Below are 27966 nucleotides of genomic sequence, written 5' to 3' on the forward strand. Positions count from 1 at the left end.
AATATGTTTATGTACCTGTCACTTTAAAAGACAGTTAAATGTACTTGTGTGTGTATCTGTCACATCAGAACAGAGATAACTACATCCGCTCCTGTCGACTGCTTCCTGACGGGCGGACTCTCATCGTCGGGGGGGAGGCGAGTACTCTGTCAATCTGGGATTTGGCCACACCCACTCCTCGGATAAAGGCCGAGCTGACGTCCTCAGCGCCCGCGTGTTACGCTCTGGCCATCAGCCCCGACTCCAAGGTCTGCTTCTCCTGCTGCTCCGACGGAAACATCGCTGTGTGGGATCTCCACAACCAGACTCTGGTCAGGTACGGAGCCGTGGACACGCTACAGCCCCGATGGATCACAAGTAGAACCCTACTGATATTGGATTTTAGGGAGCTAATGCTTATTCGAATTTGTCTGCAGGCAGTTCCAGGGCCACACTGACGGGGCCAGCTGTATCGACATCTCTAACGATGGGACCAAACTGTGGACCGGCGGCCTGGACAACACGGTCCGCTCCTGGGACCTGAGAGAGGGACGGCAGCTGCAGCAGCATGACTTCACCTCCCAGGTACACACAAATCTACTTTGTTTTGCGTTTTACAATACTTTTTGTATTTAGGGCCCGAGCACTGACAGTGGGAGGCCCTATTGAAATTGTAATGATTATTATTATTATTCAGGCAAATGAATTGGCTTTTTGAGGGCTTCAACAAGCTCAAATTCTTACCAAAATTTGCAGAAAGTTATAAAGAGATACAAATTTCCATATTCAGGAGAAATTTTTCTACTTACATCTTGTATTTAATTCAACTAAATTTCTCAACTAAATTTACTCAAATATTTTAGTAAATTCAACTAATTTTTTCCAATAAATTTAATTTAGGAATATATTTGTATTCTAAAATAGCTATAAATTAAACCTTTATTGTTTTGTGATTAAACAAAAATGCAGATTTGATGTAGAGTGTGCATCACAGGACAAAGGACAGTTATTTGCGTTTCGTGTACTCACACCACTTCAGGCTCCGATTTATTGCAGTAATTTTCTGACTCAGCTCTGGACACTTAAGCAGCCACTGAGGTCAGATTGAGCCTCTGTGTTTCTGGCCTGTCCTCAGATACCTTTAAAATTAATAGGGCTGGCAGTTAGAGTTTACTCTTTTTTTTTCAGGTGAGGGGGAAGAGCGGCAATAATAGACCATTACCGCAATTTTCCTGAAAAGACCCATTTCACCATCTCTGTGTGCAGAGGAGGAGGAGGTGTTGGAGGAGGAGGAGGAGGAGGGTGTGCATTTAAAGAGATCTAAGAGAGGGCTTTACAGAGGGAGAGACACATAACTGAGAGAATGCTTATGCTTTCCAATGATATCTGTTCTAAACTAAAAGGACACATGGGTTTCGGTAAAGACAAAATATTTTTTTTGTCCATCAAGGGAAAAGCGACACAATTTGTTGTTGGGTCCTGCTGGAACAATTGTTGCTAACTCGGTTTAATTTTGGAAACTGAAACATTTTTGTTCTTATGATGGTGCAGAAAATCCCATCGTGGACATTTGCCAACATTAATAGTTATGTTAAAATCAGTGCACACCCCCAGAGACAAGTTCAATCTCCAAGCACTCTAACTTTCCCACAGAAGACTACGAGATGATGGATGTTTTCCTATTTACTTGATTTAATGATGATGTGCAGGTCATTTCTTTTTCTAAGATAGAAACGGAAGATGTAGAGCAAATTTCCAATGTGAAGCACCGGCTGTCTAACTCTGCCAAAATACTAAGCATCGGTTTTACTGTTTTACAAATGTGAGTCTGATTCTTTTGCACATTGATGAAAGACAAAGGTGAAACTCTGTGATAAAACACTACAGTAAAAATGCAGAAAGGAGAACATTCAGTTCTAACAACAAAACAGAACTGGAACCGCACAAAGTAGCTTCCAGTCCAAGATGCACCAAATTTCAATTATCTACAGCTAATTATTCCCTGGGGGTGTTGAAAATGCAAGAATGTTAAAGAAAGAAATTATAAATAAATCCTGAATCCAGTTTTGTTGAAATCTGTTCTGTTGCTCTCAAACAATCATGCAAACCAACCGACAAAGGGACAGGGATGAAAACCTGGTTATCTACCATACCTGTGGGCTCTGTTTGCAGATCTTCTCGCTGGGATACTGTCCAACGGGCGAGTGGCTGGCAGTCGGGATGGAGAACAGCAATGTGGAGGTCCTGCACGTCACCAAACCCGACAAGTACCAGCTCCACCTGCACGAAAGCTGCGTGCTCTCCCTCAGATTTGCTCACTGCGGTAAGAATCTATTGAGATGTCTTAGATTTAGCCACACAGGACGGAAGTGGGTAATTTTGGGATTCTTGACGTGTCCTAATCCTCTGCAGGGAAGTGGTTTGTGAGCACAGGAAAAGACAATCTGCTCAACGCTTGGAGAACTCCGTACGGTGCCAGCATATTCCAGGTAAGTGCGTCGGAACATAAACCTGTCTGTCAAACCCTGTCACCCTTTGTCGCTCTTGTGTTAAGCACACTTTCTCCTCTTTCACTCGTCTTTTATCGCTCTTGCAGTCGAAGGAGTCGTCCTCTGTGCTGAGCTGCGACATCTCCATAGACGACAAGTACATCGTGACGGGCTCAGGAGATAAGAAGGCGACGGTCTACGAGGTCATCTACTGAGAGGGCTGCGGCCATCAGAAGACAAGGCCACTCCTCCATCCAGACAGTCTGAGATATCTCCATCGCCGGTGTACATTTTTTTTTAAATGTGTATAAAATGGATTTGGATGAAAAAAAAAAAAAATCTTTCATGGACCGTGACCTTTTGACCTCTTGGCAGGGTCGTGGATCAAAAGGAACAAGCAGAACCAAGCACAGAGATGTTGTTTTTAAAAAGTGTCTTTTTGTTGCTGTGAGAACGGGTGAATGTCCACGTGCACTTAATCTGGATCATAGACTGTGAGATCACATTCCTCTACGTCTCACTTTTATGTATCATTATAAGTATCACTCTTTTTCTCTAACATGAATTCAAGCAGTTGTGACACATGCAGTATTTTGTTTTCTGCCAAGGCTTAAAAAGTAAAGTTGACGAACCAGATTCCAGAATATCTCCCAGTAAAACTTCTGATTCTGCTAAAGTTAATGGAACAAATTTCCCCAAACTTTTCCTCTGCTTATTTGCATGTTGCACATGTGAAGCGTTAACTTGAGAGGATGCTCCAAAGAAATCATCAACTAAATCTAGACAAGAAAGATTCATGGTTAAATGATTTACTTGACCTGTGTCTGTTGCCTCTGACGTTTATTTTCTGCCCGTGTTTCTTAATGTTTTTATTTATTGTATGTGTGTGTAAGTGTGTGTGATTGTTGTGACCCTTTGGGCATTTGCCCTCACCACAGACGGACCTTTGCACTTGGTTCTGCCCCAGAAGTTCAGCCTCCTCTGGCTTCACTCTGGATTCTGTCCCACAGTTTCCAGTGAAACCATTTCAAGTTGACGTTTCCTGCCCAGGTTTCCTGTCAAGACTTTTTGAACATTTGTGTGAAAAGAAAGTGGTCCACAATATGGTTGTGATTTCTCTTCAGTCGGCTTGTAGAAATAACACAGTGCCTTTATAATGCTACGCTTCTGACTCCATTTTGTCCTGCTGAGTGTTCGCCGACACGAGGAGCCGAAACGTGATGGACTCTCCTCGGGTGGTTTTTAAACTATTCTTGTTTTTGAGTGAACAAAAATGATCATTGATGAGTAAAGAAACCAAACCCAGATGATCCAGTTCAGACCTGTCGTCCTTTTCGAAATAACCAGGACCAACTTCTTTTTAGCCGTGTCCCAATTCAGTGGCTGCTTCCCTTGGAGGACTCGGCCTACTGGGTCTGCGAAGGCGAGACCTTCCTAAAATGCGATGGTTCAAACCGAAATGAGATGGTTTGGTCTGTGAAGGATTTTTCTATTTGCATCAACAACCCATCCCGCCCTTAACTTCACATCGTTAACTGCTCTGCTCCTCCGTGCTAACTGCAGCTTGGCCACCCATACCGTTCGCAAGCTAGCTACACCACTGCCAGGCAGATTAGTTTGGCCCAGTAAGGAATCCTCCAATTGGATCCTTTGTTGCTCTGGAATTGAAGAATTTTTCCGCCATGTTTGAAGGAGTCTCTCAGATTGGACAGCCTCACCCTGATTGTGCCGCTGTGACAAAATTGCTCTTCAAATGCATCTTCCGAAGGATGCGGACATCAAATTGGGACACATCTTTTCTTGTCTCTCCTGCTGTGCTGAACCCATGCAAGTGAAATACACTATTCATGACCACTGCTGTGTCAGTCTGATTGTGTGAAGCACGGTGCTGTTAACAGGATGTTATGTTATTTCATTGCTCTACTTTTTCTTCTGCTTTCAAACTTGTTTTCTGCTGCAGCAGAACTCTCAACTACAGGTAGACACACTGTAACTCCAAGGGCAAAGAGAATCAGCAGTTATTAGGATTTTAATCAAATTCATAACCGACCAAAACTAATGTCAACTACCTTCAGTGTTAACTTAACCAGACGATTTTCTCACTCAACATAAGTACCTCGAGACCCAATCTTAAGGTCTTGCTCATATATTCAAATATGTGACTAAACCCAACCAAGTCTGTCAGCTATAACTTCCATTTCTAGGCTCATTACAAAACCAGATCAAATTAAGAAATACATGAATCTACAGGAAAAGGTTTCCAGATGATCAAGTGTCCAAGGGAATACAATTGAGGATATCGTAGCTCATCTCATGTGCTTCAGTTTTACTGTTCAAATGCATGGGGGGAAATGTTTCTTCTCATTGCTAATCTTACCTATCTCACTTATTCTACTTTACATCTTCGTTCCTCCGTTTGTATTCAAAAGACACATAATCTGCACTGAAGAGATGTTTCCGTACGTTTACTCAGTTTTATGGGACATGACACATACTGTATGTACAAGTATGCACAGTATGTCACATGATTTAAGAAAATTACTGATAGTTACTGCACTGGTGTGAATGTAAATGTACATTTTACACTGTGGTCTAATGGGGTTTGCTTCTCAAGAGACCGTATGAAAGTTAATTCACTGTTATAACTGACATTCTTGCGATTTGTTTTCATGACAGAAACTGTAAATTCAAAATATTGCTGGTGATTGTTGTTTCTTGGCCTTATGTTGTTCTTTCTTTCTTTCCTGAAACAGCTCTTCAGTTTTTCCACAGTCAGCTATGCTTTCAAAATAAAACAATGCATTCCCTCTCTCTGTCAAGGACTTGTGGGCTGTGAACAAGTTGTAACATCTGGTGCCAGCGTCATGAACTGTGTCTAACTCTCTGAAGCTTTTGTCCCCGTTAATAATATAAAAATATGAAAAATGGATTTTATTTGTACTCATTCGAACCTGAATGTTACTCGTCGTCATCTGATCGTTAGCTGGCTAACACGACCTGTCACACAGAACATATGAATAATGTTGTGTTGAGCGTTTAGCTTGACGGGACTCATGAAGGTTATAAATATACTGTAAACATGTAATAATTCAAGCTTACGGTGAAACTTCCTGTTGCTAGTTGAGTTTTTTTTTCTTCAATTACAAAATGCCTTTGCTCTCTTTTTCTAGTCTGTGGTTGATTTATTAAATTATTGTGTGGACTATTTTTGGCTGAGCCTCATTCTCTGTTCAATCCATAGATTGAAACCGCTTCCTCCCACTATCCATAAATTAAAGAAAAATATATATATTTAGTTTATTTATCTCGTTTATTATAATGTTTTATTTTATTTTATGTACTTACGTAGCTTCACATACTTTGTTTTGAACTCTGGTAAATACTCACTCGGCTGCATTTATAATCCTCCTCCAGAGTCACTGCCTCTAGAACAGTGAATTAAATAAGAGCCAGTCTGGCGGTGAACTGATGTTAGTGGGGTATCGCACATGATTCTGCAAAGTGCCACTTGGCAAACATTATGCTAGACAACAGTCCGGAAGTTAACATGTTCGTTAAGGTTTTTTTTTGGAGGATGATAAATCGGACGTCAGAGGTCGTAAAGGTTTTAAACGTGAAGAAAATCCGCCGCATCAGCAACATGATTCAACACGTGCACGTCGACGCCTTCTCGCTATTGTGTGGCCGTGTTTGTTTAATCCAACTTCTCCGTCTGTCAGGAAAGTGGGCAATTTGCAGGCCGCAAGGGCTCTCGATGTGAAACGCTGAAGTAGGGTGGCTCGTTCCCACGTTGCATCCCCACCTTTCCTCCTTCTCGCCCTCTTTGGGCGGTTTGAAGTGCCGGTTGGAGAGCTGCAGCAGGAGTAGCTATCATTCACTGTAATGGTGGAGCGTCCTCCTCCACAGCCCTCACTTAGATCACTTAATCCACTTCAGCCGTCCAGCGCTGTGCTCTGCGTGAACACAGCACGTTCACAATGGGTGGTTAGACAGAGACTAGCGCCGACCTGTCAGTTTGCACTAAAAACACTTAAACCCTTGTTTCTCACAGCTCATTTAATATGGATGTGGAGTTACGGCTGCCGCTGGGAGTCAAAAATCCAGAGGCTGCTTTCGGCATAAAAGTTTGTCACGCAACACTTCAGGCGCAGACGATTTATTGTGACAATTACTGGCATATTCGGGTTGTTCACATCATCCATGGCTGATTCTATTCACTGTATTTAATGGCTGTGAAGGGTTTTTAAGGTTTGGGTGTTTATCAGAGTGGTGATAAAGGGTGGTGGAAATGCCAGACTAGTTTTAGAATTGAAAAAGAGAAAGAAAGAAAGAATGAGAGAAACCAGGGGAGGAAGAAAAAAAGAAAGAAAGGTAGGGAGGTGGGTAAATAAGTAGGTGGGTAGGGAGGGGAATGAATAGATGGATAGATGGATGGATGAATAGATGACAACGTAGATACTTCATGCATCAAGAAAGAAAGAAAGGTATATAGGTAGGTAGGTAAGTAGGTAGATGGGTGGGTGGATGAATGAATAGATGGATGGATGGATGGACGGATGACAATGTGGATACTTCATGCATAAAAAATGAAAACGGCACTAGATTTAGTCATAAGCCGACAGCACAAAAGTAAACAAAGCGAAAGACAAACAATCAGTGTTTGTTGTTTTGTTCTGGTCTCCATCAGAAATGAAGAGACTCTTAAAGAAGCAGAGCTGAAAACACTGAACCTTCATGCAGAATCTGTCGGCAGCTGACTTTTCTCCTGGTGAGGCAGCGCCGCTCGATTGTCCAGGAAACCATTTGAATATTACAGACGTAGGCATGCAAAGAAAAGGCGAGAGTCCTTTGAGAGGTTTCGAAATGTGGGAATGGTGGAATGAAATATGCGGAGAGGCCAAGGTAGTCGGGTCAAGTGTTCTGTCATTAACATTTAATATATTTAATACGTTGCAGAGAGGAACCAAGCTTCTCGTCACAGCCTGTAGTTTAACCTGTGTCACAAGTCCCTCACAGCCGCACTCCACTTTTCATTTCTGCAGTTCGTGATCAAATGTCACGGATACTCACAGATCCAGAGGATACTTGATTCTTCCACACGGTTACACTGCGGATGAGAAACAAGGTCATTTTCTTCAGCTGTGCTAGCAGAGATCAATGCAAAGACACTTTTACAAAATGTCTCTCAGCCCCAGCTGCTTGTCCCACAGTCACACAGACAGAAGTGTCCTCACCATCTGGACACAGACTCAGTGATGCAGTTTGATTTATTTGCCCAATTCATTGTGATGGTTGAAATTGGCTGTTTGTTCACAACGTAAATAGTAGATCAGGAAAATGTGATAATAAAGATGGACGACATGACAGTCCCCTGAAAGGTGAAGCCAAAGCATCTCGATCGCCACCTGGTGACTGGCTGCTGGGGACTTCTGTCACACATTCAGTGTTTTTATTCATTTATCTACTATTTGTTTATTTGTTTTTATGTTTTTTATGTTTGTTATGTTTTTACTTGCATGTTTTGAGAGGTATATAAATAAAGGTATTATTATTATTATTGACCAAAATAAAATGTCAAAGTATATGTTCAATCTTTCTTTCTTAAAGATGTTTTTTATCGGTAGCTCTTGTGACTTGTGTGTATTATTTCCCCAGTACGTTTTGGTTTAATTAGTTATTTGACTCTATAAGAACAGGGTGAAACATCATGATTGACAGCTGAGAGCGACTTGAGCGTGCGCATGTATGTCTGGCTCCAGATGTGAAAGATGTCAGTGTTCTTATCAGGGATATTTGGGATTCTTTTCTGGATTGTGCCAGGGGTGCCAAGAAGTGGAGACCTGTCATGGTAATGCTATGTATTGAGTTTGTACTAAAGTGAATTTTTAATGGGATTATACCACAGATTTAAAGCTAATAGCATTCAGATTTATGGCCATGCACACCGTTTGAACTCATTCACATCTGTTCCTGTCACATATGGCTTTACTAATTTTCACCTGCTCCAATTTCTCACCCCTCCAGGGATAATGGTGATCATGTTGAATAGGGAGATGTCAATCAGCTCATCTGGTGAAGTAAATTCCACAATGATCCGGTAAATAGATGAAAGATTTGTAAAGAGCTTTACACATTTGTACGATTTCAAAGGGACTTTCTTTTTCTCTCTCTCGCAACAACCAATGCTGCTTAAAATGTCCTGCCCTCTTACAGGAAGGACTGATGATTAAATCCCGTCTCCGTCGTCTTAACAAGGTTGTGACTGTTAGTGGGTGGGTGGGTGGGTGGGTGGGAGTGGGGTGGGGGCTCATTCTGCCGCACTGATATCATAATGATATCCTGCATTCAAGGCTGTGTCACATATTAATGACTTCTTTGAGCTGTGAAACGATCATTATCATCTCTTTCCAAAAAGAGAAGGATGAGAGGTTTCAGCTCAGCTAGTTTAGAGACAGGAGAGGAACGTGTGGGTGTGTGTCTGTGTGTATGTGTGTGTGTGTACTTGTACTTAAAGGTTCAGTGGTGTAGTTGGATGTTGCAGCTGACCACCCCCCACACTTTCCCCTTCCAAACTGAAAGAGAACCTGTGGAAACCTTCAGTTGTCATAAAAACTCAAAAGATGTTTAGTTTGTCCAGTTTAGGCTACTGAAAAAAAAATGGTGGCGCCCGTAGAAGACCTGTTCCCAATGTAAATATAAAGTATTTATATATAAACATTTACAATTTAGATGAAACACACTAGTGAAAACATCAATAGGATTATTTTATGTTTAATTTCTGCCAATAGATCCCTTTCACCTCAATCGTACACACTGGGCCTTTAAGACTTGGTTTTAGGGTTAGACAGTTAGTTGTGATGGTTAAGGTTATGATAACAGATGAAGACACACACACGCACAACCACAAACACCTGACAAACATATAGAACCTTAGCCTGACCCTATATACCTTGTTCTTTCTTTATCATCCAACACTTATGTGCTTGAACCACTTTCCTGCACTCAATTCATCGAAAATATATATTTTTTTTACTCATAAGAGGCTTTTCATGCTTCTACATCTATTCAGTCACTTCACCACTGCTGCAGCGAGAAGGGTTCAGGGGTCACGGGAGAATAGAGAGAACTGGATGAGTGAGAGGGTGTAAGTTCACCCACAGAGTGGAGGATTGTATATTTCCTAAGAAAACAGGAGCAGCCATCTGAGTGGAGGTCATGGACATTTCGATGCATGCTGTTAGAATAGGTGGACGCGTTGGAGGAGAATGGCCTCTCCAAACTAAATTAACTAAAAGCTCTTGGTTTGAATGCTCTTCAGCCAATACTCTGGAAAATGTACTCTGCCTCGTATAAAGCATGCAGGTCAGTTTTTTTTAAGCTTTTAGGCTAACTCTGATACACACTTAAAACCAACTTTAGTTCCAATTTTCCAAGTGAGACCAGGTCTTTTCTCTGCATCGGCTTCAGCTGCAGATTAGCATAGTTTCTATTTTTTAATCGACTGGAAAACCCCAAACTGAAAACATCGGTCAAGAAAACCTCACAACATGTAGGAGACTGAGTGATGTTCAAACTTTAATCTATTTCGATTCAAATTAAAACACAATTGGAAAGAATCTCAGTGCCTTTAATCAAATTGCAAATGCAGTCTTGCAACTTTCAACACAGGTCACAAGATACCGAACCCCAAAACGGCTCCTTCTCTGCACTGTGTCAATGGGTGATTGGAACAAACCTGCTGTAAAGTGTTTTTTAGTCTTGTCTTCATAACTTCATAGGATATTGCATTAAGATGTGTTCTTACCCTGATCTAACTCTAACCTTAACATATGTATTCACCTTAAAATGTAATGATTTACAGGATTATGTCACCATAAGGAAGACAAGTCCCCATAATGTGGCAGTGTTAACAGATTTAAACCCCAACAAAATGAGTAATACACACACACACACACACACACACTGATTTTAAGGATGTAATGCTATCAAAATCCACATGGTGGCAGCTTCCATGTGCATGTTTTTCTACTGGGTACTTTTGTTTTTAGCTAACAATGTTAAAGATTTAAAAACACACAGTTTTACTAGATCAGTTTATCGTTGCTCATATAAGACTGACACCATAAGTGCTGATGTGTGTGTACTGTTTTCACCAAGTACACAATGTGACACAGTTTTTGAGCAGGGCAGGTACACAATGTACTGGCAAACGTTAGGCTCCTCATAAGTGGAATAAAGTTGGAAAATACAGGACTGTAAAAAAGAGAACTGGTGCCATTTTAAGACATAATGAGATCACATCAACTTTTGATTCTTGTTTTTTGGATTCTTGTTCTGTTGCACTTTGTGGAAACGTTACTTTTCGTCTATTTAAACTTTAATGACGATTTTTTTTTATTATGATTTAGGTAAGATAAACTACTGTTTCTCTAATGTTTCCTTAACTAATCTGGAAATTTTGTCCAAACTCAATGATGATACATTACTGCAGAAAAAATAAACAGATTACTAGTACAACTACAACTAATACTAATAATAATGACCATAATAATAATACTGCTATAAGCCTTTAACCCTCACCTCGAAAGATATTATGTTGCTATCAAACATGTTTTTTGTGTATGTAGAGACTCTATATGAACAGCAGGTGGCGACATGGAGCCGCACTCCTCCTAACACCAACCATAGAAGAAGAGCACTGCTAGGCTAGCTACCAAGCTAGCAGCTGTAAATCTCACGTTTGCTCAGACGTGAACTCGAACATGCTTCTCCAGACGGCCCGACCGTGGCTGCTCCGCTGCAGGACTCTACCTCGGTCCCCGTCCAGGCCCTACTATGCGGAGAAAGTGGCTCGACTCGGCTCCGAGCCGGATAAACACTCCTCTGTTTACCAGGTAGGGTTAGCCTGCAGCTAACGGTAGCTACAGCCAGACTGTCACATTGAAAATGCACTTGGTGCTAATGTCAGGGTTAGAGCTGTCCAGCTGGGTGACGTCACACCTGAGCGATGCCCTGAGACAAGTTAATGTCTAATGATGTTTTTATTTTTATATATTTCAGCAGAAGCTCAGTCATGCTAGTGTTCAGGCTGAAGAGGTCATTAGCTGTCATTGATGTCACAGTGCAGACATCTGGCCACTGCACAAGTCACAGCAGAATATATAATACATCCTTTAACTCTGCAAACTATTTCTAACTTCTAACAATTCTATGATTTAAGTGTGAAAAGTTAAGTAAGATTAATTCCCTTATGCGTGATTGTATCTTAGACCCCATCACTATTATTACACCTGAGATTTGAACTGGGACGATACAGAACCAAACAAACCTTGGAAATATACCTCTTTAGTTTAATTTACAACTTTAACCGAATGACCCTTCGGTTGAACTGAAAAAAGCTCCAACATGTGCAGGATTATTTAAAACTTCATTCAAACACATGATCTCTTACGTTCAGAAGCTACATCTTTATTGTCTTGGGTAAATAGAGAATGTTTTTTAATTTCCTTCATAAGAATTGATGGGGATATGTGATCTCTATCTTAATGGTGTATATCCTAACTTCTTGGCAGCCATTAGAAACACATTGTGTTTATTAGGCCCAAACTTCTGCACATGTCACCCAGTTCGATTTTTTGTGCAGTTATTTTCACGAAAGAGTAAAAGTTTTAGAGCATGAACATCTTTTTTGCCGTCGGGTATGTATTGTTTTCATTCCCTTCACAAAATATACAACTTTCCTTAGGGCGTCCAACTGTTTGCAAACAGTTGCGTATACACAGGACATCCTCTTTATGGGTATAATTACAAGAGTGGCATCCAGCATGTAGGCAGGGCTGTGGTTCTTAGTAAACAGAACTTCTGCACGAGCATACTAACTGCGTAAATAATTAAAAAATGCAATATTTAATAGGAAAACAGCAAAACACCACGTGACTTTCAACTGTAATCTTACAGGAATGTTATCAGAACTAGATTAAAACACAGTTAAAGTTGAGGCCAAGACGGGAGTATATACAAAGTAAGGTTTACCTAAGAGTGTTAGGTTGAAGTTATGATTTAATGATTTTAACCATCAGCAATTTAACTTTTTAGTACATTATGTCCACATTTACCCATCATCAACTAATTCACCCTCACTGATGCAACACCACAAACGGCCACTGGATGTCACTGCAGACTCACTCACTGAATGTTTGCACAAACTTTGGCTCTGAAGAGATGTGTCTCAAGTTACATCATTTTTACTCCAGCTGAGTTCTTGGCCTTTTTTATTTGCTCTTGATTTGAATGCAGTTAGATGACTGAGTGTCGAGAGGACAGTAATCACTATTTCAATTGAGCCGCTAGCCGACCGTGACAATCTAATTGGTTCCATAATCATAACTTTTCCTTTTTTCTAATGGAAAAACAAAGCAGGAGATGTTGAGTGCTATAACAAGGAAACAGGTTATTTTTGTGAAAGGTGTTGGTCTTATTTGTCGTGCTCTTTCGGACTCTGGAGGCTGAGGAGACAATAAATGAAGTTTGTTGTTATTTAGAGCTGAGTGGTGTTTTGAATAAACAGTTAATTATGTGTTTCTGTAGTTGTGGTAATGTATCTGCCTCAAATCATCGTCAGTATAGTATATTTATCATCTATATGCTCTTCTTGTTTTACAGGAGAATTATGAACGAATGCAGGTTCTTGTTGACGAGCTGAAAAGCCGGACAGAGAAGATTAAATTGGGTAAGTGTGAGCAAGTGTCTCAGTTCTACCCTCTGTTCTAGGTAAACTGCTCCATATGTCCCTTAGTAGATATTTTGGATTTAAGGGGTTTGTTCCCAAATGTGAAGAAGGTAAAAGCTGTAAGTTTGTATACTGTGTGGAAAATTTGTAGGGGGTAGGGTATATGTTTGTTATTTGGGTGAGGATCTACGATTTGACTCATGTTTACTTGTTGAAAACCATCATTGGATTATTCTAAATGTTGCTAAATTATTTGCCTTCTTATTTGTTTTGATTCAGGCGGAGGAGAAAAAGCCAGAAGGCTTCACATGTCTCGTGGGAAACTTCTGCCCAGAGAGCGTGTAGACAGACTCCTGGATCCAGGGTAATGCTTCAACTCCCATCTTCAGTTGTGATTCATTTAAAATTCATATTGAGCAACTCGATTCATAAATGTGTAGTGAAATTTGCAAATTAGAAGAAAATATTTTAACACTGAACAAACCACAATTTACAAATTAAACTAAATGAAAAACGTGATGTTGGTAAAAAGTGATTATTGGAGTTCATCAGTAAAACTAAGTGACTGAGTTTCTGACTGAACGTGTGCCTCTGGCCAATCACAGCACTGTACTGGCTGGGAGCCTTCTGAATCTGGAAGTGTTGCTGTCAGCGGTTTGCACCAGCTGGTAGAACATGATGTCTTTTGTTTTTTCTTGCAGGACCCCCTTCTTGGAATTCTCTCAGTTTGCAGCAAATGAGCTCTACGGAAAAGAGGAAGTCCCAGCAGGCGGTATAATTACCGGGATTGGACGCGTGTCGGGGTACGCTTAATGACCTCCTTTTGCATGTATCTGCTAATTTGTAGTCATGTAATTATGCACACGTTACAGACACTGTATGTGCAAGGCTATTATGAAAGCAGCACCAGAGTAGAAAGCGGCTCCTGTCCAATTATCTCAGTGCAAGATCCTGAATACGAAATCCAAAATTTAGAGTAGAGCAAATTCTTCTGCTAACACTGACTGGAAAATTAAATTGGATTTTCTCTAAATACACAAAAAAGATCCTGAACTTGCTGCAAAATATTCAAACTTATGATAATGAACCTTTTTTTGTATCGTTTTAATGGATTTTCACTTTAGTTCTCCCAGTACACTTAAGCATTTCAGTGGATTTATTACATTTTTTTTATTTTTCATAGGTTGGAATGTGTTATTGTTGCAAATGATGCCACAGTTAAAGGAGGAACGTATTATCCAATCACCGTGAAGAAGCATCTCCGTGCACAAGAAATAGCTCAACAGAACCACCTGCCATGCATCTACTTAGGTGAGTGTTTCTGTATTTGTAAGGGTTTGTCAAAACCAGTTTTTCACTTTCACAAACATAATTAAAAAGTTCATGCTAGAAATAAAGAGAAAATGTTTTGTTTGTCAGTGTAGACTTAAAGCAACACTATGAAACTTCCTTAACTTTAAAATAGCAGCTTCAGAATGAGTTTGATTGAACTCAGCCTCTCATGTGAGAAGTGTGTAACTGACCAACAATCACAGCTTCAGAACCAGGTCCAGTGAATTGAACAGTAATGCTGAACTGTAGCTCTTAATCTTAATCTGTAGAACTTAATCGCTGTGCGGCTGTGGCTGAGGGGTAGAGTGGTCGTCCTCCAACCTGAAGGTCGGCGGTTCGATCCCCAGTCTGAACCATCTGCATGCCGAAGTGTCCTTGGGCAAGATGCTGAACCCTGAATGGCCCCCATAGTATAACAAAAGTGCTGCAAGTAGATGCACTGTATGAATGTGTGTGTGAATGGGTGAATGTGAAACTGTAGTGTAAAGCGCTTTGAGTGGTCATCAAGACTAGAAAAGTGCTATATAAATACAAATCCATTTACCATTTAAAAGTTTTTTAGTAACTAGTGTTTATCTCCAATATTCAACAAAGACATTTTAAAAATATCAATCCTTCCAAACCGAATTTGGATTATTTATAGCGGCTGCTCTCCTTGTTAAAGAAGCAGAGGATCATGGGTAATAAACAGTTTTGATGCAGTTCTACGGAGGCAGAGCGGTAGTAGGCAGGCTGTAGTTCATATAACAGAAGAGTAAAGTAGCTGTAATGTAATACTCTACTAATTGTGCAAAAAATCCTGTTGTACTTGTTTCCTTCAGTGGATTCCGGAGGAGCCAACCTGCCCAGACAGGCCGAAGTCTTTCCCGACAGAGACCATTTTGGACGCATCTTCTACAACCAGGCCAGGCTGTCTTCAGAGGGAATCGCACAGGTGACCCTCAAGTTCTCTTCATATTTCACAAGTTATTCACATCACACAAGGCAAGGATATTTAAACGTCTTGGCTCCATAATTTGTTTGTCGCCTCTCTTCCACTGTCTTTATCTTTGATTGCATATTTTTCGTGCTTTTCAACAATCTTTCCTCTGTTCTTGCCCAAAACAACTTGACTCGTATTTCTTTTCATTTCTTTGAAAGTTGAAAAGCGTATCTGAAGAATTCACTCAGGCGGCAGATATTGTAAATCGGCACTGTTGTTGCTCATTCATCTTGTCTTTGTCTGTAGGCGACTAAAATCCATCTTACTTTTGATATTTCGTTTTGAAGAGACATCCTTCTTTTTAGAAACAAAACAAAAACAAGTCAGACCGGGTGAGAGCTGAGGAATGAAGTGGCTCTCCATTCTACCCAGGAGTGATAATCACAGCAGCATATATTCGTTTAACTTTTAACAAATGGGGTTCCCATAATTCATCCAAGTTCTGTCTACCAGTGTTATATAAACATCAAGGATTGTTGCTCTTAACATATATTAAACTGGTCTTTTTCCACTTTCTTTATTCAGTCAGATTTAACACAAAATTGCTATATTGGAATTTAAAATCCCAGTTTATTCATGATTTGTCTTGTCTCTTTCAGATTGCTGTTGTGATGGGCTCCTGCACGGCTGGAGGAGCTTACGTACCAGCGATGGCAGACGAAAGCATCATTGTGAAGAAGCAAGGAACGATCTTCCTCGGCGGACCTCCACTGGTTTGCTCATTTTTTACATCCTGGTTAACTGTGTATAGGGAGAGGATGAGACTTAGAGTCAAGTTAACAGATTAACCAATCTTATTGTCAGGTAATGGTTTAATGGAAGAACATTCCTAGGTGGGACAATCATATTTATTTTAAAAAGTTCCAAAGGTTTTTCTCATGTAATGCTGATGTGGTCGGGATGAGGAGCCTATATGTTCCCTGCCCATGACCTATAATCATTTATTTAATTATGAATAAATAACTTTTCATTGAGAATCTTTGTTTCATTTTTCCCAGGTCAAAGCTGCCACTGGAGAAGAAGTTTCTGCCGAGGACCTTGGCGGCGCCGATCTTCATTGCAGGTATGAAATTAACAGTATTGTACAGTATTGTATTGTTTTTAAGGAACGTTTATTATAAGAAATATGAATTAGGCCGTGTGTTTGTGTGACTCCACCCTGAACCCCTGACTCCTTTTGAAAAAGATCAAGCTCATGCTTTTGAGTGTAAGTGATGTAAGTTATATTGTATAAAGTCTCAGACACTAGTTAGGATTTGATTTCCACTTTGCATAGATCTTAGTCTTTATATATTATTTAATCACACAATGAAAGGGTTACTGGTTTATTTCTCATAATTTCTCATAAACAATATGAGCTTGCTCCCATCAGTGTCGTCATCTTAAGTATTGATGTATGTGCTGTAATATTTCCCCGGTGATTAATCAGTTGTATATTTTCCAGGAAATCCGGTGTGACCGATCACTACGCTTTAGACGATAATCACGCGCTTCATTTGGCACGGAAGGCGGTGCGGAACCTCAACTACAGGAAAAATATCGAGGTCATTCCAAAAGAATAACTATTGATATTTAATAATTGATGGTGCCCTCTTGTCTGTGCTTCCTGCTGACACTGAGCCTGTCTGATGTTTTTCAGGTCACCACAGAGCCCGTTGAGGCTCCTCTGTACCCGGCAGATGAGCTCTATGGGATAGTTGGAGCTAACTTGAAACGCAACTTTGATGTCAGAGAGGTAGACGTCCAGTTTCCTTTACTTTTCCTTAGAAGAGGAAAGGTTGTAGAGGCTGTAGTTAATAAACTACTACAAGGGATTTATAATAGCACTACATTCTCAATTAACAATCCTTCCTTAGCTCCACTCAACTTTATCGTTGTGGTTGCAGGTACTTAAAAAGTCTTAACATTTCTATTTTACGAATAAAAGGCCTTTTAAAGTATTAACCTATTTTAAATTAAGCTTATACAGATCTTATTTATTTTAAGGCATATCGCTGCCAAAGATTACTGCAATATTTTGTCTTCTCTGCCAGACCACAGAAGAAGAATTACCACTTCCAGTATGTGCTGCATCCTCAGCCTGTTTCTGGTTAAGTTTTTGCATTAAGTTAATGCTTTTCAAATGCAGCTTTAATGAGAAGGGGCTTGAGAATGATGAGTACTTGTGGTCGGTCAATCCAGAGCCTGGAGGAGCAAACTGCACTGTGTGTTTAAAGTTCTTCAGTCTTGGGACATTTGGGGTCAAAGCAGTTGAGTCTGATCAGCATGTTTACTTGGAACAAATACATTCAATCAAGTGTGTATTTCCATCACAAGTTCGGTCTTTTTAATTAGGCATTAAACATGTCTTAAAAAGCTTTTACATTTACGTTCTTTATAGCTATAGATGTCCTGTTAGTTAAATGTGTGATTTGCCATTAATTAAATTGATTTTGTCATAATATTACCATCAGAAAACCAGATTCATAGAGTACGGACTCAGGTTTTATAAATAATAGAAGTAAAGCTGTCTTAACAGGTCCAGAATGCACTTCAGACACTACTCAGCTGCCAGATCCCTCTATCGGGAGGGAAGTCGATAATTGACGACTGGCATCAATCATGTGTTTCTGCTTTCTCCGGCCTGTGCCTGCCTGATGATCTCATTTGGTTTAAAGCCTGTGTCTTTGATCCGTGATGTAGAACCAGGAGCAAGAATTACTGCTAACCCTCGGGAGGTCAAAGTGTGGAACAGTATTGACGGTGCATTTAGTTTGCAAACTCAACTGAGTGCTTCCCTCTTTACAGGAGTTCCACTGTAATCGCCTTTTCAACAAGGGAAGCCCTTAAATCACTGAGGTCAAAACACTTAAGTAAAATAAACTATTTTTAAAGTTGTCAGCGTAAACAAATTTAATCAATGCAGCCGTCTGATAATATATTATAGTCATACCTCAGTCATATTCATCATTTCTCAGTAGGAATGAATGGATTTTCCATAAGTTTAACTACATACAGGTGTCAGAATAATGTCAGAACATACATATAAAAGAAAAAATATTAAAAAAAATGTACAGGTCTTTCTTTTGGCTTTTCTAACTTTATCGTATTTGTGTCCAGGTCATTGCCAGAGTTGTAGACGGCAGCAAATTTGATGAGTTCAAGGCTTTCTACGGAGACACGCTTGTGACAGGTAACAAAAAATCATTTTTAACTGTTTATCATCGTAGAGAAATACCTAGAATCCAGAATTTGACTCAAATATTTCTGCAGGATTTTCAAGAATATTTGGTTACCCGGTCGGAATCATTGGCAACAACGGAGTCTTGTTTTCAGAATCTGCAAAAAAGGTAAATATCGTTAAGGTGTAAACTGAAGCTCCTTGGTGGTGGTGGTGGTAATACATATACATTCCAAATACTTATTTGAGAATGTCTTCAAAGCTTTGTTATAACCTTAATACTTCATCTCGCTTATAACACAACTTTACATTTGTACAGCAGCAATCATATGATTTCCTTAATAGAAAAGACATCTGCAAAACGTGTAAAATGTAAAAGGTCTCATGATGATGTTGAGTTTTCAGAATGTTAAACATCGTGCTGGTTCATGCCTCTGAAATGTTAATAGTGAAGCAGTTCAGATGAAATTCTCCTCAGGGATTTGCTGATTATCAATATTTCTCTCGTGAGGGAGCTTTAGTGCTGGTAGCTGGTTCGCTGTGACCCTCCACAGTCAAGGCGACGAGTTCCTCTCGTACAATAAGCTCTCAGATTGCACTTGTGTGGAACATCTCCTGAGTGCGCTGATGAATGGCTTTGTAATAACATAGCATTTAGAGACCACAGACGAGGCACAATCATAATTTTCATTTAATATAAATCACTTAATTTGCAAGCCAATCTGCCGTGAACAGACCTGAACTCCACACAGCCTCGGGAAAGATGAGGAGCTGAATTTGTGATTATAGACTAATAAGTTTTTCAAACACATCACAATTTAGATTACAAGCTGGCAGGGGGGGGGAAAAGGGTTTCTTTGATTTATATCTGTGAGGTCTTAATATGATGGCATGAACGCCGGTTATCTCATCATGCAATTACTGTGGAGAGAGACGGATTCCGTGCTTCAGACGTGGAACAGACGAGCTCGGCGAGCACGTCCACGAAAAATCAATTCGGCACCTGCATTCTCAGACACGCTGTCTTTACTTAAGACATGCCGGGCTTCTGTTATGCTAACTTTAAGATTTTAAAAAGCTTTTCCCCAGGTATTTGTGCTGGTGAAAGGGAGAGGAAGCAGAGAAAAGATTAGATTTGTGTTGTTGTGCACACCTCAGGGAGCCAGCTGATGGATCATTTCTCACCAAGTGACAGTTTCTAATGGGCAGCCGTCTCCCACATTGTCTCCACCTCTGTTTACACTTTGCAATGCGAGGCAGGCTGCATCGCCGGCAGAAAGCCCGGCAGAGGTAAATGCCAAAATAAAGAAAACGGCTTGAGTAATTCAGTGATACAAAGTGTATGTAAATGAGGTGTCTCCGCACAGTGCACTGTCCTTTGTGCCTGTTTGCCTGAGCAACAGCTCCTGGCAGCTCTGTGTTGTGCCGAGTGAAAAGCTATTCAGCTCCTTCATTTCAAAGTAAAGTCTGGCAAATACAAAGCAAGACGACGTCCCCATCAGCCTGATGACTTTCTGTCCTGCCTGGTCAGGAGGAGGATGAGCAGGGTGAGGCCGACTGATCACACACTGGGCACGGAGCAGCTGAAGTCGATTCTTAAGCCTCATTTGTTTTGGATATCAAGTAAATTGGTCACTTGAGGGAATGAAGAGCATCGCAGTGGTCACCTGTTTGCTGTTTTAAAAATCTAAATATCCACAATTAACCAAGATAGTTTGGTTTCAGTGTGTGTATTATCTCTAGTTCCTCAAGCACTTCTGTTTATATTCTACTTACATATTTAAACTGGTTTCATTAGGGCGTTATGATAGTTATGATATCCGGAGATGTGAAGACAAATAAGTCATTGTCTTTCTAGGTAGTGATTATTAATGTCAAATTTGTTTTCTTTTCAGGGGACGCATTTCATCGAGTTGTGTTGCCAACGAAACATTCCACTCATTTTTCTACAAAACATAACAGGTCAGTGGGAGTTCACACAGTCTGATGTTTGAAGAGCACTGACATGTGATAGAATAAGATATTAACAGAGAGTGCAACAGTGAAACCACCTTTGAAATTCACTTGGTTCTGGATTTGAATCTGCACCAAGTTTCACACACTCATAGATATCAGTCCTCATCAAAATCCATCAATTATTTGCATATTCCCCATTATCTCACAATGTAAAATGTATAGATCTGCTAAATAACAGACAAACATAAGACAATCCTACCCTTCTTGCCAGAGGTGATTGTTATCTAATGGGTTAAATAACTGAGGAATAATCTGTCAGTATTGTGGTTTTTAATGGATTCTGAGGCACCTAATGAGCCTTGCATGTAATGCAATACAACGCTGGGTATCATCCTCAGTTCGTGAGGCATGGTGTACAAACCTTTATCAGCAATCTCTCAGTTTTACTTGTTCCTCATTAAAGATTTATTTTTAACACACTCTGGTTTTTCTCCCTGGAGATAACAACAAACACACACACTTGCAAAGTCAACACAGCTCTTTATCTGAAATCTCTGTCTGCTGCCTCGCAGGGTTCATGGTGGGTAGAGAGTATGAAGCAGGAGGCATCGCCAAGGATGGAGCCAAGATGGTGACCGCAGTCGCCTGTGCCAATGTACCCAAGATCACCGTTATCGTCGGAGGATCCTACGGTGCAGGAAACTACGGCATGTGTGGCAGAGCCTACAGGTATGAAGAGGTTCATGTGTCTGTTAGCACCAGGAACCATGAAGGAAAACCAGCTGCTTGTCAATGACCATTAGCTGTGTCTAGATTGTTTGTGAATAACTGGATTGTGAAACCACACTGTAAAAATGCATGTTTCATAGTAATTCATTTGAATTCTGTCAAGAGTCTCAGTCCTCAAGGTGATGGTAATCTGAGAAAAATTGAATCAAGATGGGCTGGGCTCGGTTTGAGATGCTTGAGGATGATTCACCTCATTCGAGAGGTTCTTGAGGCCAGAAACTGAAGAACTGAAACCTTTATGCAATTAATCTTCTTTTTTAAATTTAACCAGCACTCACCACCAGCCCATACTAATTGGAATTTATTACTACATCTATAAAAATACAAAAATTAACAGAATGAGGGGATTCAGACGACAGCGATTCAGAGGTGTTTTTGTAATTTCAACTTTCAAACTTGTAATTGTGTAATCCTGCCCTCTACATCCACTCTGCAGTAAACAAACTTTTCATATGTATTATCAGTAGATCTGAATCTGAATGGTCCCACATGTCTTTGCAAAGTATATGGTTGTAAACTTACGCATTGAGTGAATAGTTTAAATACGATTTGTTTGTCAAATTGGAAGATTGAATTTTCCCAACTGTCTCCCTCTATCCCCTCGATTTAAATATGTCTAGAATCTTCTGAAACTAATTTTTTGAAACAAGCACAGATGAAAACTTTTATTCGTACTTACCTTTTAGTTGGAGTTTCCTGAATTCTTAAAGGAAATCGAATCCCTCATCCGTCGCTGTTGTTTGTCATCACTTGGTGTCAGACCTCCATTTGTACAGATTCATTTTTGAGACGTTATTAGCAGAGGACGGCCAAATTATCATTTGACCTTTCACAGACCGACAGGTAGCTGTGTTTATGTTTGCTGATAGGAAAAAAGTTATCTCACTGAATAAACAATGTAGAAGACGATGTTTGTTTTCAGTTATTTATGATAAAGTTTACAGTTAATCAATAAAATATAAGTTACATTTCTCTGTAATGGTCTGATAACAACGTCTTTGACATCATTTCTAATAATATGAGATATAGCAGAAATTGTGACTCCCTGTTATCTGTATGGGCAATGTTCCCAAAATCCATATCGGTCCGGCTCTACTAATTGTTTGTAATGAATCTGTCTGTTCTGGTTTAGAACTAAATGAACTCTCTCTGTTTCTCCTCCCTCAGCCCTCGCTTCCTGTTCATGTGGCCAAACTCGCGTATCTCGGTTATGGGCGGTGAGCAGGCGGCCACCGTCCTCGCCACCATCACGAAGGATCAGAGGGCGCGTGAGGGAAAGGAGGTAATGGTTCCCATGAGTCACCCCCTCTGCACGTCACTGGAACCTCGTCAATTAGCTCTGGTGGTTTTCTGCTGCCAAAAGCATAAACATTATAAAAGACACTTTTCTTTCAGTAATGGTTTGACAAGGCACTTATTACAAGGGTGATATTATATCAGTGGGATGTGCTACAGCGATGACTTACCCTGAATAGTGCAGCCATCAAAGGGATATAATTAAACCGTGGCAGGTATGCTGTTATGGGTGAATTAAGACTGCGTTAATAGAGCCTGAATGACACCTCGTATCAGGGCCTGATGGCAGGCGCGTCAATCAGAGGTTTGGATGGTTCAACAGTATAAAGCATTAAAATGAAGGAAAAGGTAGTAAAAACTTATTATGTTTTTTTTTATTGGCTAATTTTATTCCAGTTGTCTTTACAGAGGTTATTGCAGATGATGTAAGTTGTACCATTCAAAAGTTAATCATGAAATAAACACAACAGAGTATCCAGTATGTCAGCTGAGCTTAATGTGATAACACAATCACAGTTAAAGCATCTTTGTCTCTTTACGTGTTCACGAGTAAAAAAGGGAAAAGTCAGGAGGCGGATTTTAAACTTCACCATGGTTGTTAAATTAAACTGTCAAAATTAAACTGTGGGACATTTTCACTTATTGTGAGTCGCTGTTATTAATTGATTAATTGGTCAAATTAACAGCGAATCAATCGACTTCAGTTTCACTCAGTAAATCAGCTTTTTAACTAATCTTTGAAGCGGTAGCTTGTGCTCATGTTGAACTGGGTTCCCATATTATAATGTGTTAATACTGGTCGACTAGAGGAACTGAAAAAATACAGTATTGACTAAACACTTTCTGTTAAACTCTGTTTTCTGTCTTCAGTGTTTATTGTCACCTTCCCTGACCAATGAATTTGCCCTGTGCTCTTCACGCTGCCTTTAAAAGAAATCCCATTTGAACAAGCTGCGTTTTAATGGATAGTGATTGTAAAACTTTATCTTTCATTCAGCGTCCTTCTGAAAAACCAATCGGTTCCAATGTTTGACTCATTTCTTTACAGTTCACCGCCGAGCAAGAGGCCGCCATGAAGGAGCCAATAGTGCGGCGGTTCGAAGCCGAGGGCAGCCCGTACTTCTCCAGCGCCAGGTAAGATCCATCAGACTTCCTGTCTCAGTGTGTGGTGAAATGAGTCTTTACACAATGGTGCCCAGGGAACATGTCCCATCTTCTGTGGAATGATCAAATTGGGCAAATGGGGACAAAACAAAAGCCACCAGTATTTATTTCTACTTTATTTTTATACATGTCATGTGATCCTGCTTTTCCAAGAATGGAGCAACCACAAGAGAGGCTCTTCATGCATGAGGAGTGAGGCTGTAATGTCTTTCAAGTGTGTTTCCTCTCCATCAGACATCCTGTTGTTTTGTTACAATCAGGCCTCTTTGTTTTTCATTAGGTCCTCTGGGTTCTGTTAATACTGATTGTGAGCCGAGAACCTAGCAGATGATTTCTGAGTTCAAACTACGAATAATATGTTATAAGAATATTATATATGAGATGAACTGGGAAACGACATCAATTAGTTTTGAAGTATTTGATGTGGACAACATAAAAACAGAAGTTAAAACACAGACTTGCAAGAAATGAGGTGTAATATAAAGAGAATAATCACAATAAAAAGTAAATACAATTAAAATGTCTTTAAATTGATTTTAAAGTCTGTTTGACAAGTTAAAGTCTTTCTCTAGCCTCCGTCTATGAATTGAGTTTATCAATACAATCAGTTGTAAATGTTCTCTTCTGATCAATAATAAATATCCAATTAAAGACCCTGACTGATAAAATGTGTGAATCAATAACACATGAACATGTTTATGTCAAAGAGCTTTAACAGTTGGTTCCTGGATCAATTCTCTTCTGGTTCAAGCTTCTCAAATGTGATGTTTAGCTTTTCTACATCTGTGATGATAATCGATTCAATATGTTTGGTATCGGGGGATTGATTGGTCAATACCAGCAATTTGATGATGTCACTTTGGGGTCTGCTATCGTGCTTTTGATCATAAGATTTTCACATGATAAAATTGACATTAGGGCCATTAGTATTAGTAAAAAGCTCCAAATCATGTGTCTGACAATATGAAACAGCCTTGATCTTAAACGATGGTAGAAAAGAGGTTCAGCTTCGGAATCAAAGAGCAGATCAACCTCAAATTATTCAGGAGGAGGAACATAAGAATCTGTGACTGTTATGAAACGTGCACGGGTTCGACAGGCAGCATCAGGTGAGTGAGGTAAAATGTGTCATGTAACAAACTGATGTGTCTCTTTCCACAGACTGTGGGATGACGGGATTATTGATCCAGCAGACACCCGTCTGGTGTTGGGTCTGAGTCTCAGCGCGGCGCTGAACGCACCAACGAAGAAGACGCGGTTCGGAGTGTTCAGGATGTAGCGTGTGCGGGTGTAGACCTCGGATCTAACAGAGTTGTACTGTATTTATACTAGTTTTTGTAGTTTTAATCCTGATGTGTCACCAGATTAACAAAGATTAAAAAAAATAAACACTAGAAAAACATCACCTGAGTGAATGATCAACGTGGAAGATGTTGCGGGACATCTCCACTGTCAGGTTGTGCCTTAACTGTTACTACACCAGTGTAAATGCAACTCTAGTTTATAACCTGTTTCCTTTAGTGGCCTGGGTTGTTTTATTTGATCAAATTCTGTAAATGTGAAATAAAAAAATGTGAAAATCTGAATTTCTGTGCTGTTTTTTTTATATTCAGGAGCATAGTATGAGAGAAAGCATCGCTCATAAGGGGGCGCTGTTCAGCCATGAATATCTCATTGTTTATATTTCACTTTCAAACCTTAAATAAGAAATTGTGGTGTTTTAATATTACAGATTTGAGGGGAATTCACACCCAAATGAAAGTTTTCTTTTAAATGTCCAAGCTCGGCAGAGATATCTATAATCTGCACTTTTTCATTTTTGTTATTGTGCAAATGTTGTGTTGGGTCCAGCAGGAATAGGATGTGTCGTTAATAGATAGCTGCTCCAGGCAGAGAGTGCTGTGTACCGAAGCTAAGCTACAGAGGGAGAGAGCTGAACTTTACCAGCTGCCCTCCCTTCCTTCCCTCTCTCTTTCTTTTGCAGTTTGCTGATTTACCCCCTGTAACTGTAGCGTGTGGTGGGCCTCTGTTGGTTTAGGACATGTGATTTTTACTCTGGCAACAATTTTAGTTTTCATTCATCCGCTTTTCCGAGGCCAAGGATTAGATGCAGCAGTGGATTTTAAAAACGCTGAACTGGCTGTGGAGAGCAGAAATAACTCCTAACATGATGTGTGTGTGTGTTTGTGTGTGTCACACACAAACACACATGCCTACTCCACCACCTCCTACCAGCAATTTTCTTTTTTTTTAACTCGCCGGTTGTATCTTCATCCTCTTTGCACTGAACATCACTGTGGGAGGCATGAGCAAACAGCATGAACCACCTTTTTAAAAAAGTTTATTCAAATAAGCCAAACTTCCCCGAGATGCTGAGACCTAATGATTCACATCAGTCTTTATCGATTTTTTTCCCCTTCCAAGATGTGTAACAGATGCAAAGAAAGCGAGCAGGGGATTGTAGTATTTGAATCAATCTGTGGGACCCGTGATGTTTATAGTCTTCCTCAGTCTTTCTGTCCGTCAGAATCGATCAGGTCCCGGCGGACTGCTCTTAATGACGGTAATAATGATTGGGTGGCTTCCAGGTCTGCTCCGACAGCAGGGCGAGGATGTCCTCTGGGTCCGTGGAGAATATCTAACGAGGTTTCCATCTGTTGTCGACTGTTTTGGTTTTGAGGTTGTGCAACACTTCAAAACCTAGAGGTCCCAGCGTACAGTGAATTAAAAGGCGGTCGGGGCAGGTGGCCAGACACACACACAGATGTTCTCATTAACATCTACGTGCATCCAAACATAGAGAGGCTCCCAAAACACAAACACAAAACCACGGATTTCACCTTAAAAGTGTGAAACCTCCAGGAGACCACAAGAATGTTCCTGTTTTGAAAAATCCATTCTGTGTCTTATCGGTGATGTGCATCTTTGTGTTGTGGAGTAAATCGTGTCCTCGGCTGAAGACGGATGCTTCAGACGGTTGGAGTCTGACGCAGTGGGGCTGCGTTCTATAGCTGAGCTGATTGTTGCTGTGTGTATTGGAGAAACCGGCCACAGACACAATAGGCTGCTGTGCGTGGGTTGTGGTATCTCAGGGGCATGGTCAATCTTTACAACTTCGAAGAAAGATTTCATAGTAAACTTCCACTGCATCCAACAGTAGATCCGGTTTATGGTCAAAGCAAAGACGAGCATTTCCTCAGGCTTTGTGTCACGACCTCATCAATGAGACGTGATCTGCTGTTGTCTCTTCTCAGGACGCAGCTCTCTTTGACCTACTTTAACACCCATGTGTTCTAAAAGTTATATTATTCAGTTAGTTTTGGTAAGAATCTACTTTTTCCTCGGAGTGAAACAACAAAATAAAACTGTGATCCTGAGAAGGATACTCTGAAACAGCATGGTGGTGGCACGGTGGTGCAAGAAGGTTCCAAACCCAGTTCGGCCAGGGCCATGTGTGCTGGGGTCTTATGCTTGTACTTGTGCTTCCTCCCACAGTCCAGAGACAGAACTGCAGAGTGGGGTTAAGTGGGGACTTGTCAAAGGTGTGAGTGTGAGTGTTGTCTCTGTATACGTTGACCTGTCCAGGCTCAACAACAGGTTCAGATGATGGATGGATAGACTCGCGTTCTCTTCTTTTATGTAACTGTTTATAATTTATCATTTTTTATTATAATGGGTCTCTTAATATTCAGACGCTCTAAGATGTTGTGCACATATTGATTTGTTTGTGTGGGATCTTTCATGTGACTGTCTGCTCTGATCATGTGACAGCTAATGGGTCAATACTGATCACATGACCACTAGGTATGAGACAGCCCAATCTCAATGGCTGAAATGCATAGATTTGTCTTAACTGCTGATATGATTAATTCGCCATGAGATATTAAAGTAGTTTTTTTAACCTACCACCTTCCTGAGCCTCCAACTTGTCGAAACTTTTTGATGGACATCAACCTCTGTAAGTGACTCTGACCTCTGACCCCCTATACAGGAGAGTAAGTGGAGGATTTCCCCCTTAAATTGTGAAAGAATCCTATTCAGAGCAAAGGAAAACTTGGTTTAGTGGCTTTTGTATTGAAAACATGAAACT

The 27966-nt window shown here is 40.3% G+C and overlaps 2 protein-coding genes across 9 annotated transcripts in view; both read left to right on the top strand.

The window, feature by feature from the left end:
- Positions 1-5663, top strand: part of LOC133938336 (transducin-like enhancer protein 4) — a 34128-nt gene extending 28465 nt beyond the window's left edge. For all 8 annotated transcript variants that reach the window (XM_062381483.1, XM_062381484.1, XM_062381479.1 and 5 more), the window contains 5 exons: positions 69-316; positions 417-564; positions 2152-2302; positions 2392-2468; positions 2576-5663. In XM_062381483.1, the coding sequence (XP_062237467.1) occupies positions 69-316; positions 417-564; positions 2152-2302; positions 2392-2468; positions 2576-2683 (732 nt within the window). In that variant the 3' untranslated portion in view covers positions 2684-5663. The remainder of the gene's footprint in view (positions 1-68; positions 317-416; positions 565-2151; positions 2303-2391; positions 2469-2575) is intronic.
- Positions 5664-11153: 5490 nt separating this feature from the next.
- mccc2 (methylcrotonyl-CoA carboxylase subunit 2) lies at positions 11154-25462 on the top strand. Its single transcript, XM_062381495.1, has 17 exons — positions 11154-11362; positions 13131-13197; positions 13477-13561; positions 13899-14000; positions 14381-14508; positions 15351-15463; positions 16111-16224; positions 16510-16574; positions 16956-17055; positions 17151-17246; positions 18611-18683; positions 18764-18840; positions 20567-20633; positions 21200-21356; positions 22584-22698; positions 23761-23846; positions 25038-25462. The coding sequence occupies exons 1-17, from the start codon at positions 11231-11233 to the stop codon at positions 25153-25155; spliced, it is 1695 nt and encodes a 564-aa protein (XP_062237479.1). The 5' UTR covers positions 11154-11230; the 3' UTR covers positions 25156-25462.
- Positions 25463-27966: the final 2504 nt, after the last annotated feature.

Source organism: Platichthys flesus, chromosome 3 (genome assembly GCF_949316205.1).
Source record: "Platichthys flesus chromosome 3, fPlaFle2.1, whole genome shotgun sequence".
NCBI lineage: Eukaryota > Metazoa > Chordata > Actinopteri > Pleuronectiformes > Pleuronectidae > Platichthys > Platichthys flesus.